Source organism: Rhinolophus hipposideros (assembly GCF_964194185.1).
Source record: "Rhinolophus hipposideros genome assembly, chromosome: 18".
NCBI classification, from domain to species: domain Eukaryota; kingdom Metazoa; phylum Chordata; class Mammalia; order Chiroptera; family Rhinolophidae; genus Rhinolophus; species Rhinolophus hipposideros.
The window spans coordinates 18,221,015-18,238,282 of record NC_138064.1 but is presented as its reverse complement, the minus strand read 5'-3'; the positions used below and the strand labels follow the sequence as shown (position 1 = coordinate 18,238,282).

General features: G+C 37.8%; 1 protein-coding gene across 1 annotated transcript in view; it reads left to right on the top strand.

Moving 5' to 3' along the window:
- Positions 1-17,268, top strand: part of DNAH11 (dynein axonemal heavy chain 11) — a 287,853-nt gene that overhangs the window by 230,336 nt on the left and 40,249 nt on the right. Inside the window, exons 66-68 of the mRNA XM_081079668.1 lie at positions 4,745-4,909; positions 6,667-6,807; positions 10,198-10,368. Coding sequence (XP_080935794.1) covers positions 4,745-4,909; positions 6,667-6,807; positions 10,198-10,368 — 477 coding nt within the window. The remainder of the gene's footprint in view (positions 1-4,744; positions 4,910-6,666; positions 6,808-10,197; positions 10,369-17,268) is intronic.

Here is a 17,268-nt window from a genome sequence, read left to right as displayed (position 1 = left end):
TTAGTTAGGACTTCTAGTAAAATGTTTAGTAGAAGTGGTGAAATGAGATATTTCTGCTTTATTTCTGATATGGAAGAGAAAGCATCTAGTTTCTCACCATTAAGTATAATGCTAGCTATAGGCTTCATTTTCAGATGTTCTTTATCAAGTTGAAGAAGCTCTCTGTTACCTCACTGAGAGTTTTTATCATGAATGAGTGTTGCATTTTGTCAAATTTCTGTATCTATTGGTATATTATAATTTTTCTTCTTTAGCCTGTTGATGCAGTGGATGACATTATTTGACTTTTGAATGTTGAACCAACCTTGCATACCTGGAATAAATCCTACTTGGTATGGTATATATTTTCACACATTGTTGATTTGATTTGCTAATATTTTGTGGAGGATTTTTACATCTATGCTCATGAGAAATATTGGTATTTAGTTTTTCTTTCTTGAAATGGCTTTATCTGGTTTTGGTATTAGGATCATGCTGACCTCCTAGAATGAGTTAGGAAATATTCCCTTTGCTCCTTTTTTCTGGAAGAATTGTAGGGAATTGTTATCATCCATAAATCTTTGGTAGAACTCATCAGTGAAATTACCTGGGCCAGGTGTGTTCTTTTTGGAAGATTATTGTCCATTCAAGTTTTAAAATGGGTACGGCACTGTTCAGATTATCTGTTTTTCCTTGTTTGAGTAGTCAAATTTGTGGGCATAAAATTATTCATAATATTCTTTTATTATCCTTTAATGCCCATAGAATCAGTAGTAATGGTCCCTCTTTTATTTCTGACATAGTAGTTTGTGCCTTCTCTCCTTTTATCTTGGTTAGCCTGGCTAAAGATTCATAAATTTTATTGATCCTATAAAGAACCAACTTTTGGTTTGTTGAATTTTTTTCATTGGTGTCCTGTTTTAAATTTTATTGATTTCAGCTCTAATTTTTATAGTTTATTTTCATCTGTTTGCTTTAAGTTTATATTGCTCTTCTTTTAGTAATTTCTTAAGATGAAAGCTTAGAAATTTTAGATCTTTCCCCTTTTCTGATGCATGTATGTAATACTGCAAATTTTTCTCTAACCACTGTTTTTGCTGCATCTCACAATTTTGATAAGTTATATTTTCATTTTTATTTATTTCATATTTTTCATTTCTCATGAGACTTGCTCTTTGACCCAAGTGTTAGTTAGAAGCCTCTTGTTTCATCTCCAACTATTTTGGGATTTTTTTTTCAGCTTACTTTCTGTTATTCCTTATTTAATTCCACTTTGGTCCGAAAGCATACTTTGTATTTCTGTACTTTTAAACTTTTTAAGGTGTGTTTTATGTCCCAGAAGTTGGTCTATATTGTGAACATTCCATGTGAGCTTGAAAAAATATATATTCTGCTGTTATTAGATGAAGTATTCTATAAATGTCAATAACATTCAATTATTGATGGTGCTGTTTGGTTTAGCTATATCATTACTGATTTTCTGCCTGGTAGATCTATTAATTATGGATATAGGAGTTTTGAATTCTCCAGCAATAATAGCAGATTTGTCTACTTCTTGCATTTCTATCAGTTTCTGCCTCATGTATTTTGACACTCTTCTGTTAGGCACATACACATTAAGGATTGTTACATTTTCTTGGAGAATTAATCCCTTTATCATTATGTAAAGCCCCTCTTTGCTCCCAGTAATTTTCCCTGTTCTGATGTCTACTTTATTTGAAAGTAATATAGCCACTGCAGCATTCTTTTGATTTGCGTTAGTGTGGTATATCTTTCTCCATCTTTCTACCTTTAATCTGTCTATAGATTTAAAATGGATTTTCTTGTAAATAACAGATAGTTGGTTCTTGTTTTTTTATCCACTGTTCAGTCTCTGTCTTTTAATTAATATGTTTAGACAATCCACATTCAAAGAGATTATTGATATAATTGGGTTAATAGCTACCATATTTGTCATTGTTTTTTATTTACTACACTTGTTCCTGCCCTCCACTCCTTTTTTGGCTTTTCCTTTCTGCCTTCTCTGGTTTTAATTGATCATTTTATATGATTCTAGTACCTGTCCTCTCTTAGCATATATATTATACTTCTTTAAAAAAATTTGTAGTGGTTTCCTTAACATTTGCTGTATACATTTCAACTAATCTAAGGCCACTTTTAAGGAATACTATTATATACTGCCTCATAGGTAGTTCTTTTAACAGAATATTCTCATTTACTCCCTCCCATCCCTTATAACTTTATTGTCATTCATTTCACTTAGTTGTAAGTTATAATCACTGAATACATTGTTGCCTTTATTATTTTGTACAAGTATCTCAATTAAGAGTAAAATTTTTTTTTTTACCTTCATTTATTCCTTTCTGACCTTCTTCCTTTTTTTACATATGTATATCCAAGTTTCTAACCTATATCATTTTCCTTCTCCTAACCATTTGTTGTAAGACAGAGCTACCAGTGACAAATCCCTTAGTTTTTATCTGAAAAAGTCTATATTTCTCCTTCAGGCTTGAAGAATAATTTGTCAGGATACAAAATTCTAGGTTGGTGGAGTTTTTTCCTTCAGTATTTCACATATTTTACTCTTTCCTTGCTTACATTATTTCTCAAGAGAACGTCCAGATAATTCTTATCCTTTTTCTTCCATAGATGAGGTGTTTTGGTTATTTTTTCCTGTGGCTTCTTTCAAGATTTTTGCTTTGATTTGATTTTCTTCAGTTTATATATGGTGTGCCTAGGTGTAGATTTGTTGTTATTTATCCTGCTCAGTACGCTGTGAGCTTCCTGAATCTGTGGTTTGGTGAGTGTCATTAATTTTGAACAATTTTTAGCCATTATTACCTTCAGTATTTTTTCTGCTCCTTTTTCTTTTACTTCTCTTTCAGGTATTCCCATTTGAGTATGTTATAGTTTTTCTAATTGCCCTACAGTTCTTGGATGTTCTTTTCCTTTTTTTCCCCCAATTCTTTTGTCTCTTTGCTTTTTAGTTTGAGAAGTTTCTGTTGACACATATATTTTGCAGTCCTCATTTCTGTTACAGTGTTTTTTATTTCTAGCATTTCCTTTTGATTCTTTCTTAGAGTTTCCATCTCTCTACTTATATTGCCTACGTTGTCTTCCATGTTGTCCACTTTTTCCATTACAGCCCTTAGCATATTAAGCATAGTTATTTTTAATTCCCAGTCTGATAGTTCCAAAATCTCTGCCATACCTGAGTCTGGTTCTGAGGCTTGCTTTATTTCTTCATGTTGTGTTTTTTGCTTTTCAGCGAAAGCCAGACATGTTGTATCGAATAATTTGAACTGAGGTAAATAGAGCTTCCATGTGAGGTTTTATGTTTATTGGGCTAGGAGCCAACCTGTGTGTAATGTTTGTTATTGCTGTTGATGTCATAGGTTTCAATTTCCTGTGATATTCTTGTTTGTGTCTCCCCTGTGTCTTTGGATTTCCCTAGAAACTCCCCCTTAAATGGAGTCTGTGTCTTGCAGCTCTCTCAGTTGTAATGCACTGTTACTATACTGGAATCTGGTGATATGGTAATAAGGTATTGTGGATGGGAAGCATTCTATAATCTTATGATTAAATCTCAGGGTTTTCTAGTAGGCTTAGTCATTGGCCTTTGACCTTCAGAACAGTTTTTTAATCACTTATTTCTATCTCCTATGTGAGAAAGGAAGTCTAGAGGAGGCTGAGTTTTTGAATCATCTTTCCCCCTAGATCAGGTAAGGCTCTGGTAAAGTAATTTCCCTGGAAGGCAGGATTTTGTTAAGAGAACAGAAAGCTCTTGATATATTTTAAAAGGTTGCTTTCCTCTGGACATATTTCCAAATTGTTGTTTTTTCCTTTTCCCCTGCCCAAAGCAGGAATAATTTTTTTTCTGATTTTCACTATGAGAACCGGGTGAGTTTCCTAGAGTCAACTGACAAAAATATGGGAGGCTCCCTAAGACTGGCCCCGCAGGAGTTCATAACTCTCAAAGTCTGCCTCTAGCAATTAGACAGTTACTACTTAAATGCTCCCAATAAGCTGGCTTGTCCGTATTCACCTATCTCTCCAGTTTTCCTGGTGGCAGTTTGCCTTGTGACGTCAGTTCTCTGATAGACCTAAGAAAAGTTGTTGATTAGCTTTTTTCCTGTTGTAAGGATGGAAATGATGACTTCAAACTCTTTAGATTCAAAGAAGAAACCAGAAGTTTCTTCCTATAAAACAGATTCTTCCTATTGGTTTGTTATGTTAAATGATTACGATAAATGTTCACACTCTGGACTCTGGAGTGCAAACAGATCTTAACATGCCTTCTGAATTTTTTAAAGAATTCTTAAAAATTATGATTAGTACAGTTTTAATGTTAAATGTGGTTTATTATATATACAGAGGGTGCCAAAAAATGTGCACACATTTTAAGAAAGGAAAAATCTGTGTTAAAATTATAATACAATGAATGGCGCTGGTATTTGTTTGATTAACACCATCTTTTGAGCGAACGTCGTACTACTGGTACACATTAATTCAATTAAACTTCGAAAAGTAATACATAGATAGCATCTCTTAAAATGTGTACATTTTTTGGCACCCTCTGGTATATTGTACGTATATATATATAATGTATATATATATATTATATAGAAAGAGACATATATATCATATATATATATATTATATATATGTGGAATCATCTATATTCCATGAAATTGACAATGAAGGAAACTCTGCTTAAAAGCATGAATTTAACTGCCATTTATCAAACTGTTTTGGTTTGTGTTAGTTGGTTTTGACAAAGCACCAAAATGACTTCAAGATAGAGCTGAAGTGTCTGGAGGATGACCTCCTCCTACGTCTTGCTGCAGCAGAGGGGAGCTTTCTAGATGACACCAAACTGGTGGAGAGACTAGAGATGACAAAGACGACCGCCGCAGAGATAGAACATAAGGTAGGAAAAGACAAGGATACCAGGAGGTTTGTTTTAATGCTCTGTTTTTGTGACATGCTTGGATGAACATGTACTCAAATCTGGTAATTTCTGAGAGGACTAACTTACTGTGGAATTGAGGCCTCCTAATACACTGCCCTTAAAAATTGGACAGTGTGGGGTTCTGAATGGAGATAGAAGTGGCTGAACTTGTGCTTCTCCTAATTCGGCAAAGATCTAGTCATTCAAATAGGACTCTGTCAGGCGATTATTTTTTCTGCGTGATCAAATTTGAAGGAAACTGGGGCTGGCTGGCTTCTATGGTCTAAAATGTAAACAGGCTTAGCAACTAGCTCTGGCAAACTGACATCATGTAGTCTCATTACAGGTTTCCTAGTCTGTTGGACATTGTAGAGAAATACTTTGAGCTGAAGTTTTGTGTACTGCCCTTCCGTGTTAGAAGACTGAGCAAGGGATGCAGTCCTGCTATGCTCAAATGCATTCTTCATCTTGGGAAAATGACATTTCCTAAAAGCCATGAGTTCGTTGAGTAGACTTCTTGCTGAACATTTCCCCCAATATACCTTATGCATGGTGTGCTCTTTGGACTTTCACAAGTGGCCATTAAACCTTAAAATCCATTGTTCCAAAAGGAGAGGAAGCCTTACTTGCTTTCTGGAATATCCTCATTACTAAGTAATCTATTAATTACCCAGCGGAGGCTGTGTCACCACACATCCAGTGTATTTGTCTTAACTTAAGCAAGGAAATGGAATTCCCAAATTACTCTCTCCTTTTCACTTAAAAGAAATTCTAGGTGGCTCCTGAGATGGTAAAGATTAGAGTAATTAAGTAAATTAAGTCTTAGCTTTCAAATTAACTAATTGTTTCTTATAATGTCTCTTCCTATCTTCTTAATATATTGCCATATAGGGACTTCCTTCTCTGCTCTACATTTTCTTTATTTCCTTTTATACACAAATATGATGGATCAAGTCTATAAAAAAAGATTGGAAACATACTGTGTCTTATAAAGCTATAGGACCAACAGTAGTCCTAGATAAAAAGAAATAGATATTGGAGCCTTGAATAAAACTGAGTATGTTGGTTGATAGTGGTGTTTGTTTTTTTTCAAAGTATCTCTCTGAATGTACCCAGAGGCTAATACATAATGATAAACTAAGGAAATATGGGAACATATGAATGATCCGGTACAAAGTCAAAATACGCCAGTCATGAGAGTCTTCATCTAAAGGCTTTATAATAAGCATGGCTTTTGCATATATTATTGACCTTGGCTGCTTTTATATACCTTGTTGACTAATAAAGCTATTGGCATTGAATTGACCCAGCAGACTTTTAAGAGCTATCCCTGGGAAGTGATCTAGCTGGGTTATTAACCCCTGAAAGAGAGAGGGGAGGCAGGAAGGTGACATTACTCAGAACAAATTCTGTAGAAACCAAAAACAATCAGGTTTGTTTAATCTGTAACCATAAAACGGCTAGCGTTACAGCCATTCTCACTGAAAACTCAGCTTATGAAATAAATCATTTTAAATTGTTATTATTTACAATAGCTTAGTATTCATAAAAAATATAAAATTAAAATTGTTTTAAATATGAATTTAGTAATTTTAGAACAGCTCAAGCACATAGATGCCATATGGTGTCTATTTTACTACTAATAATTTCTCATTTCAGTTATGTCCCTTCCATCACTTGGCTAAGTAGAGAGAATATGAGCAGTAAGTTACTTATGTTGTTTGATCCCACCATAGGTAATTGAAGCTAAAGAAAATGAAAAGAAAATCAATGAAGCCCGAGAATGTTACAGACCAGTGGCAGCAAGAGCATCTCTTCTTTATTTTGTTGTTAATGACCTCAGAAAAATCAACCCCATCTATCAATTCTCTTTGAAGGTAATGCTGAGTAGGCTAAGAAAAATTGTAAACTTCAGGAGTTCAACTTGTTTCTGGAAATTTAGAATTTATTTTTAAGCAATTAATACACCTAATAAGTAGTCACGAGGATCCAGCTAGCAAAAGAAAAGCCAAAATATCCTCATTCTCTCAGTTGCTTTCATTTATAATTTTCAGTACGGCTTTGAGATAATTAAATTGTGACATTATTATACATTTGTTTTTGTTCTTAAACAGAGTTTTCAGGAGTTTACTATATATAAAGGAATTCTCCTTGAGGCTGCTGTACTTTCTTTGTGAAAATGTAGGTGTCTTATGAAAAGATATCCTATATTATTTTGGTATTGAGGGAGAAAAAGTGAGAATAACTATTTATTAAGCCACTATTTCATGCAAAACATTCATACTTTGGTTCGTTCTTATGCCTGAAATAGCTCAATAAAGTATATTATTAGATTGGTGCAAAAGAAATTGCGGTTTAAAAAGGTTAAAAATAATTGCAAAAACCGCAATTACATTTGCACCAACCTAATACTGTATTCCTTTTTTTTAAGGAAAAAAAATAACATTTTCAGATTTTAAAGAAACTTCATAATTGTAACAGGCAGGGTTTGAACCTGTGATTGTTTGATTCCAAAGCCCACACTCTTTGCTTTGCACCGTTCTGCCTCTTGCTGGTATTCCTTCCTGTCAGTCAGATTTTAAACGAGTAGCTGTTGAGATCAGTCATCATGCTTGAGGCTGTGCTGGTTACTGAGTGTACAGTTTTTAAAACGACAGATGTGAGTGGTGATATACAGGTAGGGTGTGTGTGTGTGTGTGTGTGTGTGTGTGTGTGTGTGTAAAAGTGATAAGTACAATGAGAGAGGATAATAGGAATAGAGGGGCTGTTTTACTGGGTGCTCAGGGAAGGCCTCTCAGAGGAAGTGATTTATAGCTGATTCCTGAAGGGGAAGTAGGAGTTAGCCAGGAAAACAGTGTTTGGAGAAAACAAGGATGGGTGAGACCTGAAAAAGTGTGAGATTCCAGGTGGTGACTGCCTCTCAGTGGCAGTCATGAGGGTAATGGGAGAGGGAGAAGATGGCAATACATGAGTCTAGAGAGCTGGGAAGATGGAGGTCTCATGTGGCCTCATAGGCCCTACTGGGGAATTGGGATTCTAGTTTGTGTGCAAAAAGAAACCATTGAAAGGCTTTAAGTTGACGACTGATATGATAACAAAAGACTCAGAAGTGAATAGACTTGAGATATGATGTGGAGCTAGAATAATCAGGTCTTGCAGAGGGATTGGATGTGGGCAATAATGAAGAGGAAGAGCGTTAAGAATAGCTAGCAGGTTCTAGTGGTATGGAACCAGTGTGCAAAAATTCTGAGAAGCATTATGGTTGGATTTTGGAACAACCAGTGTGTAAGGAGAATAATAAAACTTAATCAGTACTGTCAGCCCAGAATTATCCAAATACCCTAACTAGACTAAGACCTAACAAGAAAAGGAAACTACAGAGCAGCCCCCTCATGTACATTGTTGCAAAACTACTCAAAAAGAGCTTGGCAAATTGAATCCAGCCACATTTAAAAAGTACAATATATTATGCCCAAGTGGAATTTATGCCAGGAATGCAAGTTGGTTCAACATTCAAAAATCACACAATGTAATTCTTTATATTAATAGAATAGAAGAGGAAAACCATATGATCATTTTAATGGATGCAGACAAAGACCTTGACAAATTTGAACACCTAGTTAGAAAAAAGAAAACTGAGCAAACTAGAAATAGATAGTAACTTCTCCCTGTGATAAAGGGCATCTACAAAAACTATTGCTAACATTATACTCAATGTTGAAAAATTGAATGCTTTCTGCTAAGAACAGGAACAAGACAAGAATGTCTTCTCTCAACACATCTTTTCAACACTGCACTGGAGGTTATAGCCAGGGAAATAATACAATAAAAGGCACAGAGATTTAAAAAGAAGAAAAAAACGCCTTTTCTTCACAGATGACCTGATCATGTATGTAGAAAATCATAAGAAATCTATTAAAAAGCTACTAAGACTAAAAAGTGAGTTTTTCGTAAGACTGAAGGATATACAGGTATAGCCAATATAGAAAATCCACTGTATTTCGATATATGAGGAACAAGGAAAATAAATTAATAACTTAATACTATTTATAATGGCTTCCAAAAATACAAAACTTTTAGGGATAATTCTGATAAACAAATAAAATCTGCATACGAAAAGCAACAAAACACCATTGAGAAAACTAAAGAAGGCCTAAGTAAATGGAGAGCTATACCATGTTTTTGGTTTGCAATGCTCAATATTATTAAGATGTCACATTTCTCCAAATTGATACATAGGTTCACTTCAGTCTCAATCAAAATCACAGAAGGCTTTTTTTTATTTTTTATTTTTTAGAAATTATGAAGTCAATTCTAAAATTTGTGTAGAAATGCAAAGGATTTAAAATAACTAAATAATTTTGAAAAAGAACAACAAATATGGAGACTTAAAAGTTCATGCTTTCAAGACTTATTATAAACATACACTAATTAGCCTACAGAAAAAAATAAATCAATGGAACAGAATAAAGATTCCAGAAGTAGACCCACAAATGTATGGTTAACTGATTTTTTAGTGATGCCAAGACAATTCAATGAAGGAAAGGATAGTTTTTACAATGGTGCTGGGACAACTGAATATCAACTTGGAATAAAATGAACCTCAACTATTACATCACACGGTATACAAAATTAACTCAATGAATAAGCTGAGCTAGAAGTTTTTTAGGAGAGAATCTTTAGACTTTGGGTTAGGCAGGTATTTCTTAGGATATGATAGAAAGAAAAAACTGAACCTTATCAAAGTAGAAAATGTATGGTCTTCACAAGACATTACTAAAAAAATGAAAAAGCAAGGCACAGACAAGTAACAAGTATTTCCAATACATATACCTATCAAAGAATTTATATCACAATATATAAAGAACTTGTACAACTCAAACATAAGACAAACAACCCAATTACAAAATAAATGAAAGATTTGAACAGACATGTCATATACCAAGACATATGTACGGCCCATATGCACATTTTTTTAAATGCTCAAGTTACCAGAGAAATGCATGGTGTGATTCATGGTTGGCTAGGGAGGAAATGAGGGTAGATTTTATGGACTGATGTTAATAATACTAGTAATGGCAGCAAACATTTAATGAGCATTTACCATGTGCCAGAAACTGTTCTAAGAGCTCATATAATCCTCCTAAAAGTCCTGTCCTATTCTCTCTCCTCGTAGATGAACCTTAAACTTTAGCCCTGTGTGACTAGGACTAGCTAGACATCCAGCTGCCAGTTTTACCCTTTAACAGTCACTGTAAATCCCGCAGGCTTTCAACATGCTGTTCCACAGAGCAATCAAGCAGGCTGAGAAGGTGGAGGACATGCAGGGGCGCATCGCAATCCTGATGGAGAGCATAACCCACGCCATCTTCCTCTACACCAGCCAGGCGCTGTTCGAGAAGGACAAGCTCATCTTCCTGTCCCAGATGGCTTTTCAGGTGAGGAAATCAGTCACTCGAAAGCATACCCGGAACCAAAGCCACACATCTTTGTTTATTCCGTACTTTATTTCTGCGGAAGGGTAGCATAGACACCTTTTTTTGGAAGCCCTTGGTGGCATGAGGAGAATTTGAGTGTCCCGGGGGGAAGTTCGGCGTATGAGAACCTTCTAGTCAGTCACAGGGCACTGGTTTGGGTGGGTGAGCACTGGAGCACACTCATCCACTGTCACCCTGAAAAACATATCCATGAGATATGCTCCTCACCTTTTCAGATCCTCCCAGGTAGTACCAGGGAGATTCTTTGACATCAGAATTATGAATCCAGATCTAAGTGGTCCTAGGAGTTTTTCAGAGCCCCTTTAAAAAACAATGAATGTGGGTAAAAAGAGCTCCAGGTTTCACACTCCTTTCAATGAGACCTATTATACTTATACTCTTTTTGACGTAGACTTTGCAAAAGATTTTGTTTAAGTAAAGGTGCCCATGCTAAGAAAAAAAACATCGAGGACCACATTTCCAGATGAAACAAGCATGTTGTCCTTTTATTAGTTCTTTTGCTGTATAACTTGTGCCGTCAATCCAAATCTTGATGAAAGATGTCTTATCTATTTGTGTCCTCCAAAATGCCTCACTCAAAGAAGGCATTTATAAATGCCTGCTGTTAATAATGATAAACTATCCATATTTTTAGTATTCGTATATTCCTTTGGGTTATATAAAATATATGGGTGTAAGCATTTTATAACGTATGTGATAAATAGGAACAAAATGCCATAAAACAAAATTTTTGTTTTAAGTTTTTCCCAGTTTTATTGAGACATAATCTACATATAACATTATATTAGTCCAAGGTATACAATGTAATGATTTGGTATATATATACATTTATATATAATGATTACCATAATAAACTTAGTTGACCTACATCACCTCACATAGTTAAATTTTTTAATATGATGAGAACTTTTAACATTTACTCTCTTATCAACTTTTGAGTATACAATACAATATTGTTAACTATAGTTACCATACTGTAGGTTGTATCTCCAGGACTTATTTATCTTATAAATGGAAGTTTATACCTTCTGACTGCTGTTACCCATTTCAACGCCCCCTGCTTCAGCAACCACCAGTGTGTTCTGTTTTATGAGTTCAACTTTTTTTAGATTTCACATGTAAGAGAGATCAGACAGTATTTGTCTTTCTTTGTCTGACTTAATAGGTCTCACTGAAAGTTTTGTGTATATATATATATGTGTGTGTATATATATATATATATGTGTGTGTGTGTGTGATTTCACTTAGCATAAGGCCCTCAAGATACATCCATATTGTCACAAATGGAGGGATTACCTTTTTGTGGTTGAATAATATTCCACTGTGTGTGTATGTATATATGTATGTATGTATAAATGTGTGTGTGTGGATATATATATATATATATATATACATATATATATATATATATCCACACACACATATATATATATATATATATATATATATATATATATCACATTTTTTTTATGCACTCATCCATCACTGGACACTTAAGGTTGTTTCCATGTCTTTGCTAATGTAAGTAATGCTGCAATGAACATGGGAGTGCAGATAGCCTCTTGAGGTAGTGTTTTCATTTTCTTTGGATATGTGCCCACTAATGGAATTGCTGGACCCTGTGGTGGTTCTATTTTTAATTTTTTGAGGAGCTGCCATACTCTTTTTCATAGCAGCTGTACCAATTTATATTCCCACCAACAGTGCACAAGCATTCCCTTTTCTTCACATCCTCACCAGCATTTGTCATCTCTTATATTTTTGCCAATAGCCTTCCTAACATGTGTGAGGTGATATCTCATTGTGGTTTTGATTTGCATTTCTCTCATGATTAGTGATGTTGAGCACCTTTTTATGTACTTGTTGGCCATCTTTATGTCTTCTTTGGAAATATGTCTATTCACTTTCTCTGCCCATTTTTTAATTGGATTTTTTTTCACTGAAATTTTTGTGTTTATATATATATATAACACTCATGAACAGTAATGGACCGGGAATGATAATACATGACATGTACACACATGCATGAAGATCTATTTAAAACTTCTACTAGGAAACCATAAATTATAATCTATCTCAAATCCTGACAATCTATACATATCAGAGCTTCATGTATAGGTGGACAATTTCTTGTTTGTTAAAAAAATTAAGTTGAATTAAGAAAAATTAATTATCCAATAAAATAAATAGTTTTTTAATGCATGTTACTACCCATAATGTATTTTGAGAAGATCTAGAATTTAAAAATAGCTTAAAACACCAGCATTTTACCTGTTTAACTTTGTAAGGTATTATTATTTTTATGTAGAAATTAGGAATATTTCATTTCTGTCTCCCAAAATGTTCTATGGGTTTCTCATCAATTCTGTAATCAGAATGTATAAAGTTTGTTCCAGTTCATGATGTGTCTATTTAGGTGTATCTGTCAAACAATTTCAGGTTTTTCTTATTGTCACATATAAGAAAAATCTATCATATGTCTCATAGTATATTGGATGTAGTTTCTATACCACTACTAACTTATTGTAGGAGTTCTGCCGTCTGTTTAGTAATTCAGTCCTTTGTCCTCTGAGGCTTTCTCAATTTATATAGCAAGTTTTAAGACAAGTTTGATCTAACAACAGTAGACTACATAAGAAAGCATATTTCAACTATGTTATTAATAGGCAGAAGTGTTAAAATTGGAATAAACTAGTCTTTGTAATTATTTGCTGTTAGATTTATGATCTAGGTTTTGAGATCATGGGCATAATCTAAGACTCTTTATGTCAACTATAGGGCAGATACCATGTCTCCCCAAAAATAAGACTTAACCAGAAAAAAGCCCTAGTATGGTTTTTCAGGATGACATCCTCTGAACATAAGCCCTAATGTCCCGACCGGCAGGACAATGCAACGTGGGACGAGGGGAAGAAACCTGTTGAGGATGAAAAAAAAAGGGGAGACAGGAGACGCGAAGAATGGAGGCAAGACAGGGATCTGATCAAGCCTCAAAATTTTATTACGATGGCGGGTTATATATATAGCTATGTCAGATGGGGGTGGGATATGCTATGTCATAGGGTGGCGAGGTACTTGTCGCGGGCTGATAGGCTAGGACAGGGCGATGCCATATGAGGTACAAGGAAATGGGCAGGCTCTGGGTTTGGCGCGCGCGGGCTCTGGGTTTGGCGCGCGCGGGCTCTGGGTTTGGCGCGCGCGGGCTTTGGGTTTTGTGACCAGGAAGTTCTGCCTAGGCAAGGCCTGGGGATTTCTATGGCTTCCGACATCTCCTCCCTTTTTGTTTGTTTTAAGGAGGTGGGCCTTGACCGAGTGAGGGAACAGAGGCCTGGTTCCTCCAACGAGCAGAGCTCGTTATTGGATGGTTTTGGGTATCTTTTGTGGAGGAGAGGTAGAGATTTTTTGATACCAACCTCTATGCAAACCAGGTATGTTCTCAGGAAAGTTAAAGGGAGCCGACCGTTGTGAGTCGAGCCCTTTCCTTGCAAATGCTTTGCTTTGCACTCACCTCGGTGCCCATACCCCTCCCCAACTCGTGGGGGGAGTAGACATACCCTTAGTATTATGTCGTCCCCGTGGGGAGGAAGCCAAGATAGCCTTCTTCGAGGCCGTCCCCTGTTGCTAGCCGCTGATAATGGATTTGGATTGGTTTGGCCAAAACAGCATCGATTTGGTTTTTAATGAGGTCAGTAATGCGCCTAAAAGCCCATGGCCCGAAGGCTATTAAGAGAAGGATGCATAGGAGGGGGCCAAGGGTGGGGAGCAGGTAGGGGAGAAGTCCGTTGAGACCCGTCCAGAGTGGGTTTTCGAAGAGTTCTTTGCGTCTTTTTACTAGGTCCTCTTGTAGTTTTTTGATCTTGTCTCGGACGATCCCAGACTTGATAGCATAGAAGCAGCAGCGTTCCTGTAAAGCTAAGCAGATACCTCCCTGTTCTGCAGTGAGAAGATCTAGGCCTCGACGGTTTTGTAAGACTACTTCAGCTAAAGAGTCAATCTGATCTTGGAGATCATTGATGGTCCCAGAAAGTGTTTGGACATCATCTATCAGCTGGCGTGATAGTTTATTGTAGGACTGGACTGCAACACCTACTCCCGCGGTACCCGAGGCTATTCCAGCAGTAATTCCTAGCCCTACGAGTAAGGGAATGGCTGTAATAGCACGCTTGTGGCGCCCGGTGGCAAATTCTAGGCTGGGGAGAGGGACAGGTGTGTCTCCTGGGATAATAGAGATATCAGGGAGGAGACTAGCTGAGACACAAAGTCCAGTCCAGTTGGTGGGTAACGTGGTGTAAGCGAGGCTGTTCCCACATATGAAAACTTGTCCAGGGCTAGAACACAAGGTTCCGTTAACTTGAATGATGTTAGAACAGTTAGTAAAAGTGACAAACCCTAGATCTACATCAAAAGTGTTGTTTTGAAATCGTCCCTGATAGCAGGGGGAGGTATTAAATCCTACAGGTTGAACTCTAAGAGGAAGGGAGAGACGGGAACAGTTAGAGATTTGTGTGTTTACTGTGATATTGGAGGGGATTGCAGTAGGTATGGGAGTTCCCATAGTCATGCAAAGCAACATAATCTAGATTGTTGATTAGGAGGCTTGTTTGAGGCAAAGTCTCGGAGGGCGGCTCCGATAGCGAGTCCCAAGGTATGGGAGGCTCCAACCCCTGAGCATAGTTTAATGTAGTCAGCAAGGTTGCCTCCACGGTGGGGGCGAATGGTTGCCTGGCAAGTGGGGTTAGCATTTTCATAGGCTAAATGTTTAACAAAGGCGCTGTCGTTCTCGCCTTCTCCGACCAACCGTTCGGCGGCGTCGGTGAGTCTGCTGATAAACTCACAATATGGCTCCTCGGGGCCCTGACGAATCTTTGCCAGGGAGGTGGTAGCGGAGCCTTTTGGGGGTAGGCGGCGCCACGCCTTGAGACCAGCGTTCTGAATTTGAGCTAACAGCCCCGGGGGAAAAGTTGCCTGGATTTCATTGGTATGATAGGGTTTTTCTCCTAGTAATTTATCCCGAGTCCATGATCTTGTTGTTCTATTTTCACTATTGCGCTGTGCTATCTCTCGGCAGTTTTCTTTAAACTCTGTGTGCCAGAGGACGTGGTCCCCCCCAGAAAGGGTGGCACGAGCTAATTTAAACCAATCATTGGGTGTGAGCCAACGGTCACTGAGACCTTCAAGAATTGCCAAGGTGTAGGGCGCTGTCGGGCCATAAGAGCTTACTGCACCTTTTAAATCTTTAATATGTTTGATGCCTAGCCGGTGATATTTTTGGCCAGTGGGATCATTGGAGTTGGGAGTGTTATCTTCTGGGTCTTCTGTGTCAGAGGCCTCATCGGCCGAGGGGGGATTATGAGAGTCGGGGGGTTCATTGTCAGTCTCTTCCATTGTATCCCCTTGAGAGGGTGGGCCACGGTTTTGGCTGCGGGTAACTGGAAAGGTCATTAGGGTCTTTTTATTAAGTATTGGGCCTTTTTGAGGTTTTTCAGGGTTTTGGTTAGGCATTAAGGTTTTAAGTTCTTTTTCAAGGGCATGCAGCTCCTTTAGGAGTTGCATATGTTCGCGTTTTTGTTGGAGTGTCTCTCTAAGAGAAGAAATTTCTTGGGTTAAAGATATTTTTGCCTGCCTAATGGGATCGGTTAAGGATGGGGTGTTTTGAACTAGGGTGTCTTGAGGGAATAGGGGTGGGTTTGGGTTTAAGACTGGGTTATAGAATGTTGGGAGTTCCTGAGGGGGGACATAAGGGGGAGGGGTATGTATTTTTTGTGAAGGGGCGCGCAAGGTTGGCGCGGCGAGGCCCCAGGGATCTTCTTTTTTATTATAGCGGGCAGCTTGTTCCTCTAAATCTATCTGGTCTCTTGGGGAGAGCTGGTCCTGATTATTAAAGGCCAAAAGGGAAGGGTAGATTTTAGGGGGGTCTTTTAATGGGTGATTCTCTAAGGCAGAGGCTTCCTGATTATCAGCTTGTTTTTTAGGTTCCTCTGGCATGTCTATTGAAACAGATTGGCAGACAGAAGGGGGGCGGGAACTCTCTTTTAGGACTGTTTCCCCTGTCTGTAAGATCTCTCTAACATCTGGGTCTGAGGAATGTATTTTTAGGATATCATTAATCAGATTCCAATATGAGAATGCCGATACAGGGACCTTGTTGGGTCCAAAAACCCGATAGTAATCATTAAAACAGTCTCCAACTCTCTTCCAATATTTTTGATCAATCGTTCCTTCTTGGGGGAACCAGGGGCAGATATCAGAGACAAAACTGAAAAACTCACGTAAATCTTTTTTTCTAGCCTTAACTCTCCGCATCTTGAGAGATTCCTTAATACCCTTAAGGAAGAGTTCATGTGAACTCAACTCCTGTCCCATGTCAATCACCTACTCACCAATCTCTCGTCCTTCGCTGGGCGGCTACTCCAACGTCGGGCAAACTTGGAGTCTTTTCTTACGGGTGAATACCTCGTGAACTCCAAACGAGCCTTTTTACTGCCGAGGGGGCTGTCGAGTCTTGTCCCTTACGGGCTCGAAACAAGCCACACTCGCGCCGGGGAGGCCCTCGAGTCTTGTCCCACGAGTGAAAACTGCGTGGGCTCGAAAGAAGCCAGCCCGTGGAGGCTCAGGGAGGGGGGGGGGGCCGCGGCGGTTTCCAGAGTAGGTGTCCTCGTAGAATCTTCGTACCTCGGGCCCCACGTTGGGCGCCAAAATGTCCCGACCGGCAGGACAATGCAACGTGGGACGAGGGGAAGAAACCTGTTGAGGATGAAAAAAAGGGGAGACAGGAGACGCGAAGAATGGAGGCAAGACAGGGATCTGATCAAGCCTCAAAATTTTATTACGATGGCGGGT